The sequence below is a fragment of the Xiphophorus couchianus genome, chromosome 22 (genome assembly GCF_001444195.1).
Source record: "Xiphophorus couchianus chromosome 22, X_couchianus-1.0, whole genome shotgun sequence".
NCBI lineage: Eukaryota > Metazoa > Chordata > Actinopteri > Cyprinodontiformes > Poeciliidae > Xiphophorus > Xiphophorus couchianus.
Window position 1 is genome coordinate 11889609 of NC_040249.1, and position 14244 is coordinate 11903852.

Consider the following 14244-nt stretch of genomic DNA (forward strand, 5'->3'; position numbering starts at 1 on the left):
CTGGCAAATTACATAGGTAATGGGCAAGCGCTAGAAATTGGGTAAAATTTAAAACCTCAACAAAGTTCACGCCTCCAGGAATCAATCGTTTCTCAACAGCCAAGAGCCCAAACCCTCTGCATGGAGCAAAGTGTAGTGCAAGGCACTGGTTTTTACCAGGCTAGTTGCTTATCACCACCTAAGAAGTGTCACCAAATATATTACTAGCATAGAGACACTGAATGCCTGGAACTTAAATAATTACTTAATACTCTGTTGCAGTCTTGGCACTTTGCAATATTCATGTTGTGTCCGGTGATATTGCAATAATGATACATTTATGATATATTTTACAGCACTATTGTAAAATAAGAAACTTTGAGGGAAAACAATAGCTAGTTTGTGTGGAAAAGTGCTCCAACATTTATTTTCAAAGGACAAAGTTTGTTGACTGCTAAGAGTGTGAATCTGTGTGTGGGTGCAATTCATGCTGCGAAACACAAATGTGTCTCTTTGGGAACCAGCCTCCCCCATCATTTTAACCTAATGATATAAATTGAAGGCTTGTGCCCTAAACATCAAAAAACATTATGTGAAAATATTTCTGTACTCCTTTCATTTTGTCCAATGTTGGAACCTGCTGCAGTCAGGGAGTAAGACCTATTTTGGGTACGCAGATAAAACAGACACAATCAGAAGAATAAGTCTGCAATCTGCACCCTAATGCATCCAGACTCTTCTAGCTCAGATCTTTGTCAATCACACAGGAAAGTCTAAGTGAAATGAGTACATGTTTTCTTTAAATGAAGACTTCTGACTGTGTTAGCTGACAACTGGAAACAAAATAAAACTTTTTTTCCATGTGGAACACCCACCTCGAAGTGCCTTAAAAGTGGTCGCAAATAAAAATGTACTTTTTAATGGGCAGATTTTTTTTATATTAAACTACTTTGTGGTGGAATTTAACTTAGTTCAAAATTTTTAAGGAGGTGAACCATGAACATAAACTGCAAGCATTTAAGTTTTAACCTGTAAATTGAACTCTTATTAAGGGTGAAGTTGCACAAAACTGCTTACTCCAGTCTGTTTTACTCTGTTTTTAGCAAACAGTCCCACAAATGCTCCAGAGATGCTTGGTTTTCCTGCTTCAGCAGTGCTGGTAGTTTGTTTGGAGTGATTACATTTTTTGGCTTATTCTTGACCTTGTGCCTTGAGCTTTCAAAATGTTGCCTTTGGGCTCTCCTCTGCTATTGTGTCCTGTTTTTCTCTTTATTTTTATGTGGAATGTTTTGGCTGAGAGGTGCCTACAATGTACTATATCCATTCCTATACCTACATAAAAAATGAGATATATAATTAAAAATGTTATTTTTCTTATGTTATTTATTGAAAAATTGTCATATATTGAGTCCATTTCAAGTTTTACACCATAGAAAGGATAAGGATCTGGGTTTTGGCCTTCAGCTTTCCGTTTCTTAATTCATATCCAGTCCTTGGAGGATTTACAAACATGTTTTGGTTCAATGCCGTCTTAAAGGCTCCAGTTCTGCTTCAGCTTTAAGTTTCTTTTATACAGGTGGTCTCCCAGTTTCATCATGCACCATCAGATACTTGGTAGAACTCCTGGTAGCTAGCTCACCATCGTAGCATCCAAGTCTTGCTGGAGGAAACCATACCTGTAAAATGACACATCCACCTCTGTGCTTTCACAGTTGGTATGAAAACAACTCTCCGGGTTTGTTTTTGATGAGGAAATGATGTTAGGACAAAATTTAAAGCTTAAAAAAAGTCTATTTTGCATAATACCTCCTGTTTAAATATAAGAATTTCCCAGTTTGTTTCTGATCAGTAATTGCCTTTTGTCAGTATATCTTAGAATTTTTTATTTGTCTTTTTATTAATTAATATTGAATTTTTCAGTTCTAAAATCGAGTTGTCTATATTATTGCTAAAGTGATTTGCACAGATAACAACAAAGGTAAAATGCACCTGTGTTTCTAGGGCTGGTTATGGCTGTGGGTAGGTTTGGTGGTTCCCCAAGTACTAGGCGCACTCTCTTGGCGTGGGTTTTCCCTTGGTAGTGGGACTGGGCCACAATGGCGGAGGTGAAGAACATGTTGCACAAGGTACAGCACTTGTTTCTGTCTACTTCTGTTTCTGCACAGTCCTAGAAGAACAGAAGTGGGAAAGATGGTTAAAGGAAGCTAAATGGCACGGAAGGAAAATGGTAAATCTGGTGAAACATAAGAGAAAATAGTGCAGATGAAAGAGTAGCAGATAATAAAATAGGGAACAAAGAGAAATAACCTTTTCTCTCAACTCAGTAGGTTTTCTCTCTCACACAATCACACAAAGGCAAAAAGAGTGACGATCAAATATGCATCTGTCTCTCAGGGCTGAGATTGTGGTCTGGCCTCTCCACTGCTGCTGCTGGTTCATTACTAATGATGAGCCAGTGTTACTCCCCGTGGGAGACGGCGCAAGCTAAAAGACTAACTGTCTGACTGACACAAATGTGCAAACACACACAAGTTCATATCTTCACCAGACAAAGATAGACAGACATAAATATAAGCTTTGCTGTCATTAAAAATGCCCAAACGAAGCAAAACTGAAAATGTTAACTTGAAAGAAAAATCTATAAATTAACAAGCAAATGAGAAATAACATGAAAAAAACAACAAAAAAGTATTGTATAATTCAATATAATTATCATATATTGAATTATATATGATTCAATATTTGAATCATATATATTGATTCATATATATGATTATATTACGCCAACTTAGGCCATCTTTGTCTGAATAAAATATTTCTCTGGGCACAGCACAGGGATAAAACGTGCGACCCATGTTCGGATGTCTTAGCTCTCTACAAGACTGTCACAGGTTCAAGTCCTGGCCTGGTGGAAGCGGATCTCTCTCAGGATCTGCTTTCCACTTTCAAATAAAGGGCACTAGAGCAAAAAAAATAAATAAATAAAAATAAAATAAATGTTTGATGATCAAAAATATTTAGTTGTGACAAAAAATCAAAAACAAAAAAACTCTGTGGAGGACATGTTTGGAAACAAAATATTACATGTTCAAGCAAATAATTTCTTATCTAGTGTAGAGGATATTTTATTTAGACTGCTGCTCAAAGTCTACCCAACTGCTGTGCTCCCTGAATATGTGAATATCATAAAATGTTTGAAACACATTTGAAAGATTTTGTGTGTAATAATACCCTAGTAAAAAATGAAACAAGCTGTATGTTTCCTTTTATAGTCTAAGAATTTTAGATGAATCTGTTTTGAGTGTCACCTTTCTTTCTTTCTTTTTATCCATCTTTGTATTTTTGTGTTTTACTTTCTAGGTATTTTTTATTCTTTGTTTCATTTTTCTTTTATCTGTCTGCTGTCAAAGTGAAAAAACAAAACAAAACAAAAAGATTTTTACAAGAAATTGCTGTTGCAATAAGTGAATACAGTAACAGTGTAGTCCCTTGAACATCATATTTGAATGAGTGGGTGAAAGCTGTGTGTCTCTGAGGATGTGTGTGTGTCTCTCTCATGTCATCCCTGGTTAGCGTCACGGACAGTGATGTGAGAGATAAGGACACCTTTACCTTCCAGGCTTTCTCTCTTTCATTCTCTCTCTTCTTCTCCTTTACTCTCTTCTCTTTCTTTTGTTTTTTTTTTTGTCTTGCCTGCTTTCCCTTTGCTCTTAGCATTTCCTCCCCTGCATCCTCTCTCCCCCTCTGGGTCCCAGTCTCAGTGGCTCTGTGTGTTGTGGGATGAAATATTTATCTGTATTGGCAGGCCCTCTCCACCCCCTCCTCTCCCTGCCCTCTCCCGCCTTGCCTCTTCGCCTCCTCCATGCCCGTGCCTGCTGTGAACGACGTGTAAATGCGTGCCATCAACTGTCCTACGCCTCTCCCCTGCATCAATAAAACAAACTGAATTTCTCTCGCTGCTTTATATTCCCTTTTCCGTGACTTAAATGGCATATATAATAATTTGTGCAACTTTTCCCTATAATATATCTTTTCTGGCTTGTAGGTCCTAAAACAAAGGTAGGTCATAACGTTCATTTACATAGAAATATGTAAAAAAAAAAAAAAAAGGTGTCAAAGACAAAACAGAGCACAGAAAAGCTAAGAATGGAGCCAAAAATTTGTTTCAAACAAAAGTAATGAAACCCAAATCTCCAACTCAAATGTGAGATTATAAAGTTAATATTTATTTGGATAATCCTCCATGAGGATGGGGAAGTTAAGAAATGTTGATTGTAAACAGTATCTTGGAAGTCTAGCAAACTAGCACCTTGGTGTGTGTGTGTGTGTGTGTGTGGGGGGGGGGGGGGGGGGGGGGGGTGAAGGGGGGGGGGGGGTTGGATGGGAGGGGTGCACATGTAGAATTTTTAATTCCAATTTTGCTATCTTTTAAAAAAGGTCAAACCAAGGACTTTGTTTGCAAATTAGCCTGTGGCTAGAAAATCTTCATACAAAACAATGGTTGCTTTGTTTCTATCACAACATTTCTCCCTGCTCTGTCGCTGATTAAATAAACTTGAACTGAATTCAATACCTAGAAAATCAAATATGCTTTGTGGTGAGCCCAGTCTGCTTACAATTTTCCACAATGGTTAATGACTGCTTGTCACAAAAAATAAATAAATAAATAAATAAAAAATATGTAATGTCCCTAGACTTAAGTGATGTCATTTCAATACTACATTTTCACTCATGAGGATCTAACTGCACTACACAGAGTGTTATTTTAAGGACACTGTATTTTATGCATGTAATAGTCTACCAGTCCGTCTGCATTTAGTCTCCACAACAACATGCCATTTGGCTCTCGAATGTCACACAAACCTAATCAACAGATGTAAGAGTTGAAAGGGAAGCTGAAATACTGAGATGACCTCTGCAGCTAAATGTTGACCCTTTTGTTTGGTTTGTTTCAAACATTTAATAATAATGAGAAAGTTACCAAGGTTAAACATACATGTGAAATGTTATGCTTTTAGCTTTGGTCAAATCATTGGTCAGGCTGTTGACTCCCTGCTTCAGCTATCAGACTTACACATCGTATGAACTTTGTTGTCTTTTTCCCTGTGTTCCCTGAGTTACTGTTGGTGTAATACCAAGACTGTAGTTGGGGTAAAACTGTTGCCAACTGAGCGACTGTAGACCAAACAGTGTGTTTGACTGTTAACTTTCACAATGCTAAGCCACATTTCCTACATTGATGATGTCTGAGGCAAAAGTACTCACTCCATCCTTGCTCTAAGCAACCATGTGGACAAAAAAATCTATTGTCATATTCATGGACAAGGTATTTTTCTGTCAAAGAAGTCTGTGATTACCAAAAAAGATTCCCTGATACTACTCTCCACTATCGTCATATATGAAAATGCTTATCCGATTTTAAAGATGTGACTGAAAAGGTTTGTTCTGCATTAAAACAGGGATTTTAAAATTACTTATATCCTCCGACTGACTGATTTACTGATGTTATACATAAATGACAGATAAAGCCCAATAGCAGAAAATTATCTGCACTTTTTTGATGTTATGTCGCTTTAAAACATAAAATCAGCTTTTCCATAGATATATGATATTCAATTCTGTGCCATTTCAGAGACACTGTAGTTCTCTGGAGGGCAAATGCTTTCTATCCTGTCTTGTTTTTAAACAGAGTTTTTCCTCTCATATCCCCATTCCTTCATCTCTCCTCCTCCAAAGTCTCTCATGTGTACTTTATGCAACATTTCCTTCTCTTTTTATCCTTCTGTTCCTTCCTTCCACCTAAACCCTCGCTTACATTGTTTACTTCAAACCTCTCTGAACCAAAATCTTAGCTGAGGGAAATCAACTGGAGCAGCCCGTCATCCTGTAGCAATTTTCTTTCTTATTTTTTTTCTTGGTTAGGGACAAAGATTTGAAGATGACACAGTGCAGAAACTTGCAGGGGTCTCACCCGTCAAGACTCAGAGAAGAGTAAAAGATTCAGTGACACAAATGGGAGCCAAACCACAGTGACGGCATCTGATTGAAAAGACGAAATACGTCACACCAGGGATTTAGTGAAAGCAGGGGAAAAGTTTTTAAACAATTTCATACATGTGTGGGTGACTGACAGATGAATAATTGCCATCTCATTATGGCTGCCATTCTGCACAACCCCTTTAAACAATAAACAACATGTCTGACTCACTGTTTCTCTCTATCCTCTGTCTTTGCTGAAAGTCATCAACCTTTCCAAATTTCCCTGTTATTTTACTGTTGTTACCTGTCGCACTTCAAACATCTATCGCAACTGATTTGCATGCAACCTAATTGTTGTGTGTGCTTGTGTCAACATGCATGTATGCCTTCTTATCTGTCTGACAGTGAAGCCTGTATTGCTGCGTATATATACAGTATATATATATATATATATATATATATATATATATATATATTTTTTTTTTGTTAGGGTGACTTCTTCCAACTCATGCAACTAACAATACACTCCTAATTAGCAATGTTTATCTTCTTCTCCTTCTGTTTTGTTTTTCTCAGCCCCTTCTTGATTCTCCCACCGTTCGGCGCCGAGTTGCTGTGGGAAGTCTTGCTAAATTTACATGTGAAGCAGTGCAGAGTTTGAGGAAGCGCTAAGAGCAAATTGAAAGGAATAACAGCACAAGCATCATAATACAAGAAGAATAAAAGCTGAAGGGAAAATGTGATATTTTTCACCCCGTGCAACGGTAGAAAACTGCACAACGAAAACGGGAGGTTAAACAAACCATCCCTTTCATTTGTGAGCACCTTTACGACCTACTTTCTCTCCATCTTCTCTGTGACAAACACTTCCACTTACACACAAACACAGAAAACCTCAAGGCATGGCATTTTACTCTGGCAGTTCATTCACTCTGAGGAAAACCTTTTCTGCTGTTCCCACCGGACAGCGGCATGTCAATCAGAGCAAAAGCAGAGATAGAGTGAAAAAAAAAAAAAAACACACTTAGATGCAGAGGTGAGAAAATATGTGTGAAAGTTCCCATGGAAGGAGAAAGATAAAATAGATGAAAGGAGAAAAGATTTTTTTTTTTTTTACCCAGACTGAGTATTTCATCTCTGCTCATTTAATATCAGCTTCCCAGCACTGTCTGATACAATCAAGCACAAAGCACTAGATGCATCACTCGCACTGCATTACAGTATGGCAGATGATTGGTGTGTGTGCTTGTCTGATGACCTGTTTATATGCATTCACTGTCCCATATGAGTTGCAGGCCAGGACAGGCTGAGTCATGTCTTATTCACCTTGGGAGACAGATGGAGAGGCAGGTGTCTATATTTCTGCACTGCGTGTCAGTGTATGTGTACACCCAAAATCTTTTGACAAATTATTTTATAAGTGTAATCTGGACAATTTTACTTCTGTTAGAAGCTATGTTAGAGTTTAATTGATCCAAAGGTAAGTATTAAACATTTGAACAGTGCTGAACCCAAGCAGAATTCCAGCTTAAATACATCTTAAGTTCCCAATTTCATTTTGTCAAAACTTTTTTTGAACTTTTCCTGAAATGCTCTCTTTATATATATCTTGCATATGGAGAATACTGGATTCCAGTTTGATTTATTCTCCATCTCCATCTAATGGAAAAGCTTTAGGTACGTCTTTGTGGCAGCCTTCAGTTTTCTGTTTAGAAACTGACTTTTAGGCTCCCTCAATGCCATGACTTCTGCATGAATTTGGAGTTAGATAAAAAGCAGGAGTTGCCACTTTTTCCCATAAGAAAAACAGAAAAATGTCGAAGCCAGAAAGGAGACTCTCTAAATAGCTACATGTTGAATTTAACCTTTTTCTTCATGGGTAGAAATTTCTTTTTTAATAAGGTGTTGGATGCTTCCAAGGATAATAAAAGATAGTTATAGGTATGTGAATTAAAACCCACTTTAACAGCCTTTTCTGTATATCACTTTAAAAGGACCTTGTATATCTATAGGTTCAATAAAAAGCAAATTCCTATCCAACCAGGTGGTAACTGAAAAACATAAGAAGACTATGCGCTTGTCAGCTGATGAGCATAAGTGTTTTCGTCTGAGTGCCTGTGAATAGATATTATAGTTCCTTTGAAGTGTTATTATTTTGCTGCACTGCTTCACATGTACTTTTCATGGAGAAATTCGGAACACTTCAAGGTAATGCAGTATCAGTCATAGTTTTAAATATTAATAGTGTCAAATTTAGTGTCTAAACCTGTCTTTTACTTACAGTATTAGGATGATTGCTTGACAAATGGTGTTCATTGGTGTAGTTCTTTTTTAGATCTGGCAACCTAGAGGGATGGAAAGTGGGTTCAACCCAGCAAAACTGAGCCACTGCAGGACTGTAAGAAAAACCTTACAGCTAAAGTTATAGATTGTTGAGATTGTTTTAAAACGTACTGTAGGTCTGTCTGATGTCTGAAGCAGAAGTAAAAAAAGAGGAGTCCACTTACCGCTGAGTACCTAACTTTACACTAAATCCAGTTCTGACTAGATGATTGAGACAACTTTGTCTTCTGGAAGCACAGACTGACAGAACTAAAATTTCTATCAACAATATTCTCCCAATCAGATCACATGGAAGACTAATCACCTTTTCTAGGTATTGCTGCTCTAAATTCTAATAGATTGATGAAAATGACTCCCTATATAACTCAGACATGCACTTAGTGTCACTTAGTCAATTTCTCTAAGTGTTTTCCATTCGTATCAGCAACCTGAGTTGTAGTGATCCGGTTAAGGGACCTCCAGACATCCACAAGCCTGTGCCAGAAGAGACAGTGCACCTGATAGGCTTAGATCAACCCTTGGCAGACTGAACTACTGTTAAACCAGAGACCTCATTATCTTTCAAGCTAATAGAGATGAAGGTGGGGAAATGCCTAAAAGACTTAACCTGGTTTTAGGGGATGTTACACAGATCTCAACAAGTAAGGCTGCTTTCCCCCTTCTATTATGATTGCTCCTGGGCTTTGACTTTAATTGATCAAGAGTGGTTCCAAACCTTAATTATCACTTTTCTTTAACAGTTTTTGCTCTTAGTTAATTAAAACCTCAGAGACACTGGCAAACTTGATTTTTTTATTTTTATTTTTAAATTAGTTTAGCCATTTCTTGATTTCATTTTCATTCTACAATGGATCTCCTTTTTACATTGAGATTCCTTGCCTTTTCACTTAATTGTTCTATTAATACAATACTTATAATGAGTTAAAGTGTGTGACAGTGCGAGTAAACAAGATCCAAATCAGCATGTTGGACCTCAAAATATTTAAATATGTATTGATCCATAAAGACCTGATATGTACATCTCAGATTTTAGACCAAATCTATTTTTATTGTTGTAAAAATGGGATTATCAGTAAATATAATCTTTTATGTGATAATGATTGTTTGGATGCACACGGAGGAAATAAATTATGTAAAACAATCACAGTCTGCACAACTATAAACAGTGGGAGAAAAACAAAGACATCAGAAGATCTCATCTTATCAGGCAAGGGAGATACATTAAAAACTAGGCCAATATATCACAAGGGAATGGTATTATCTCAACAAAGCAATTGGTTTATAGCAGTAACTCCGTAGTACACTACTCTCTTTCTATTCTGGAGCAAAGTCTGTCCTAATAATTTTGCTTTAAAAATAAAGACAACTCTATCTAGTATCTCCAACAATGGGAATATTAACAATTGCTTCAGCTCATTTAGTCAAAGTGATACATTTTCTGACAAGAAAAAGTAAAGGTCAGTGATCTCTCCACGTTGACTAGCCTTCTACTGTGGCTACATTTTTTGATTGTGGTATGCAGTTTTTTTTTATTATTTCTTAAAAGCTGTTTCTCCAAAGCAGGCACTGGAAATATTATTTTTGTTTATTTAGCTTCATGCCACATTGGGTCACTCCAAATAAACTGACTTAATAATGACTGCACATTTAAACATAAGCACCAAAATACCTTCTATGCGTCATGTCTGATGTGCAACAATTTGCTACAAATGCAAATGCAACCTCAGCTATTGCCATAGTTGCAAAAGATGCAAATCATGCCATTTCCAGGGCAAATTCACACAGGAGAGCCGGAATAATAAAATGACTTCTTTAGAAAAGACCTGCAATTGTCAGATATAGAGCTACTTGGCAGAATCTGCTTCTACTAAATCTTACAAGACACGCTCAGGAATATTTATAAGGAACAGCAAACACTTTTCCTACAGCAGTCATGGTCTACAACTGTAGATGGTCAGTGTAGTTTTTTGTAATTTAGAAACTATTTTTTAAAAAAAAGGAATTTCTTCTATAAATTCCTTCTACTTTGATTTGAAAAGACATATTCACGTTAGTTTCGTAAAACAGAAAAAGACAAATAAATACACACTAACATTAAGTATGAGCTTACTGGGTTATCTGGCCTCAGTCTTTTGGAAGGTGGTCCTCCGTCTTCAGGGTGAAGCATGTAGAACAGACGCACCTTGTTAGCGTGTTTCTTACTCTGCAAGAAAGACAGAAAGTGAGAAATCTAAAGACAATCCACAACCACCACTCTATCTCGCCATGTCTCTCCATGCTTTTAGTTTAGAGGGTGTCTGCCAACAAAGGTTTAGAGATGGAAAGCATTAATTCTCAAACTTTTGTATACTTGCATGCTACAACCACAATTTTTTATATATTTCAGTTGGACATTTTGTGACATAGACCAGCGCAAAGTAGCACATAACTAAATCTGAAGAAAAAGCATGCTGAAAACGGTGGTATGCTCATAAAGCAGGGATAGGTTATAAATTAGTAACATTGTTCTATCCACCATATGAAAATGAAAAGAATATGGCACAATTGCAAGCCAGACAGACTTGAACATTCATCTAAAATGTTAGTTTGGGATAGGAGGGTACTAATCTGAGTAGCATACAAGAGGGAAAGCTGGGGAAGGTGGAGAGACCCATGGCTCATGAACCTGTTAAGAACATCAAACTGGTCTGGTCAGATGAGACTAAAATTAAACATTTTGCATGACAGGCAAGAGGCTATGGGGAAAAATAATGCACATCTTCCTGAAAAGACCGCAGTGACAAATAGTGGGAGCATCATGCTGTAGGAATGCGTTTTTCAGCAGAAACATGCAGTTCTGAAGGAAAATTAGTTAGAGGCAGCAAAATACTTGATAATTAGGAGGAGATTCATCAGTTTTATCTCAGGAATGCTAAACGGACAGCCAGAACTCTGTGTCCAAAAGCAGTCCTCAAAGACCGGTATCATGCATATTTTAGTTCTCTCAATCTTTCTGCTACATCCAGCAGTCCACTTACATACTGGTTAAACCCCGCCTTTTCAATTTAAATCAGCCAATCAAGCTCCAGCTCTTATCACTGCTCTTTCTGTGAAAGAGCTGAGTTTAAGGCGGGCCTCCTCTTTAGCAGGTTTCCAAGATGGCTGCCACAGAAGACACACCCACAAGGTAACAAACATTTCAACCACACATACAAAAGGTTAATTTACACACTGTAAAATTAAAATTAAGGAAAAACCCATTGCTTCTTAACAGTAATGTAAAGCTTTTTGAGATATAAACCCCATACAACAAGCTGAATTTGCAGAGAAATGTGGTTTTACAAAGTAAAAGATCCTAACTGAGAGGACCTGAGTACAAATGTAACTGGGCCACTTTGCAGCATTTTACTTTTATTAAATATTGTTTAATAGTGTAAACTATGCATTAATTTGATAGTATATGTGGCTAGTTAATGAATCAGTTTGTTATTTTGATGCCAGTTAACCATTATGCATTATTTTGTATTGGTCCACAAAATCCTAGCAAAAATATGTTAAAGTCTGCGGTTGTAATGTGACGAGATGCAAAGAAGTTCAAGAGGAAAGGTGTTTTTGTAACACATTGTGATAACTGGCATGGGTTGCCCACAGCTTCCTGAAGAGATAATTAAGACATTAAGAAGGAGATTAGGGAGTTAGACATTTCTTCACCTGCAAATTCACACTTTTCATTGCTGAGAGAAGTGAGAAAAGAGTTTAGGTCCAACAAGTGATAATTATCACAAAAACAACAATGTCATAGTTACCTATAAATATGAAACCCAACAAAAAGGAAAAAATAAAAATTCAACAAATGTATTAGATATGTTAGTGTGACATCTACTGAACTAGTTTTCTGAAAATGTCTTTTTATTTGTTCCCTATATAGTTAGAGCCTTCTCCTAATGCAATCGCTTCCTGTGTCATATGGGTTTAAAATATAAAGACTAGCAATATGAGTGCAGAAATGTTTATATGAAAAGACAGTGAGCTGTCCTTGTAGCTGCTAGCTGTCACTTTAATAATGAGCAATGGAAATAACCGGACATACTGCAGGGCAGAGATGTGTAAATGTGAACGTGATCAGACATCTCTGGCAAAGTCAGGCCTTCATTTCCAATCTCTATATAAAACCTAGGATTGTCTCTAATCTCTATGGGCTGCTGTTGCTTCAGAGCAACAAAGAGAAACAGGATAAAATGCTGAGATACAAATAAAGATTTCAACCATCTAAATCAAACATGTATAGCAGTTGGAGGCTGATGGGACATGTTCTACAGAGGCTAATGTTCTAGTGAAGCAAGGCGATTATCACAGCTGAAAAGCATACAAAGAAGGCAATTGGGAAACTGTGACAAGACTTGCACTTGTACTTGTAGCCCATCAGCTTATATTGGATCCTTTCCCCCCCAGCAGAAGAATTGCTCCTCAGTCTCACTTGTCACATGGCTGTTAATGCATTTTGTCAGTGGGTATATGCGTGTTTTCGAGTGTCTTGAGAGTATGCGGTGTGTTTATAGGTATATAAATGGCTGTGTGTTTGATGGCTCGGGGATCTGGACCGTAAAAGCTGGACCTTGAGATGGTAGGCTACCCTGCAATGACCCTCAGTGCTCACACTGCTCTAATGGACTATGCATGTTTCTTTTCTCTCCTTTTCCTGTGTTGTCAAATCAAGTCGATGGAGACAGAGGAGAGGACTGCTAAAAGGAAAAAAGGCATTTTGTTATGGTGAGTTTTGTATACGTGCAGCATACAGCACAGATCAAGATCATAGTCAAGATTATGATTATCAGAAACATGTCTTCATATGTGTTTCAGGTGATCAAAACACATGTGAAGACATACTAGTGCCATTTTGACACTTTGCAAGTTTCAATGTTTTTCTCTTTCATTTTGAAGAGTTCTTCCTGTCACAAGACCCCCATTTACCTAGGCCTAATTTTTGTTTGTGTGAAAGAAAATTGGTTATTTTGTACATCAAAGAAAACAGACTTTTTATTCGATCTTTCTTTGAAATTTAAGATCTGTTGACTGAAATGAGTTGAATAAAGTCTACATAAGTCAAGTTTTTAAAGTTACAAACAGAGAATTTTGTTAGTTTTTGCTGTTTCTCTTTCAAACAATAACAGTTTGTTTGCCTATTTGGCACAGAAAACAGATACAAAAACAAAATGTAAATTCACATGTGCACGATGTGTGTGTTGTGCGCAAGTCCCTCCTGCAGCACCAATTAAAACGCAAGCAATTGTTAAATTTTATTTATTTATGTTTTTGTAGCCGAACACAGGTAGTCTCCCAGTACTCAACAGAAAATAAGGGAAACTTGCTCTACTATGCATACAAGTAGTAGTAAACTTGTTCAGGGATCATATACACAGATATGTGAAATTAAACATGTAATTACACTGCATTGTTTAACCCCTCAATGGATAGCACTTTATAGGCTAAATCCTCTGTACCAGATGCCTGACCCAAATGGGCCTCCTTACTCACTGTAGCTTTAAGTGCCTTAAATAAATTGATTTTGCTTCTGGCATAGGTTTGGTGAAGCTAAATGTTCAATTACTTTTTCCAGTATATTTTTATCGCATGTCACGACCCTTCCCTTCCTGAGCCCCCCACACTCTGAGAAGAGCTATGGGGGCATTAAGCAATGTTATTATTCACTTAGGTTACTGATCTGACATTAAGTTTCATCATTCTAAGATTCTAAGTGTGACAAAAAAAAAACAACCAAAAAACAGAAGACAGAAAAATAATCTGTGACAGGGGTGAATAACTCTTTCACAATACTGCAATGTGAAAAATCACCTGCCTTCAAATGATTTCTTGCCTTGTCTTTTTGATCCACTGATCTCTGCAGAGATCTTTTGTAAAGACTGACTCCGACAACATGGTGTGACTCATCTTGTCCTCTATATC

General features: G+C 37.1%; 1 protein-coding gene and 1 long non-coding RNA gene across 2 annotated transcripts in view; one reads left to right on the top strand and one right to left on the bottom strand.

Annotated features, from left to right (window-relative positions):
- LOC114138469 (uncharacterized) overlaps nucleotides 1-14244 on the top strand; it is a 73686-nt gene that overhangs the window by 52164 nt on the left and 7278 nt on the right. Inside the window, exon 2 of the long non-coding RNA XR_003594221.1 lies at nucleotides 12998-13050. This is a non-coding gene — a long non-coding RNA (uncharacterized LOC114138469). The remainder of the gene's footprint in view (nucleotides 1-12997; nucleotides 13051-14244) is intronic.
- LOC114138468 (zinc finger matrin-type protein 4) overlaps nucleotides 1-14244 on the bottom strand; it is a 63884-nt gene that overhangs the window by 28432 nt on the left and 21208 nt on the right. The window contains exons 3-4 of the mRNA XM_028007754.1: nucleotides 10412-10504; nucleotides 1969-2146 (exon numbers count right to left, since the gene is read on the bottom strand). Coding sequence (XP_027863555.1) covers nucleotides 1969-2146; nucleotides 10412-10504 — 271 coding nt within the window. The remainder of the gene's footprint in view (nucleotides 1-1968; nucleotides 2147-10411; nucleotides 10505-14244) is intronic.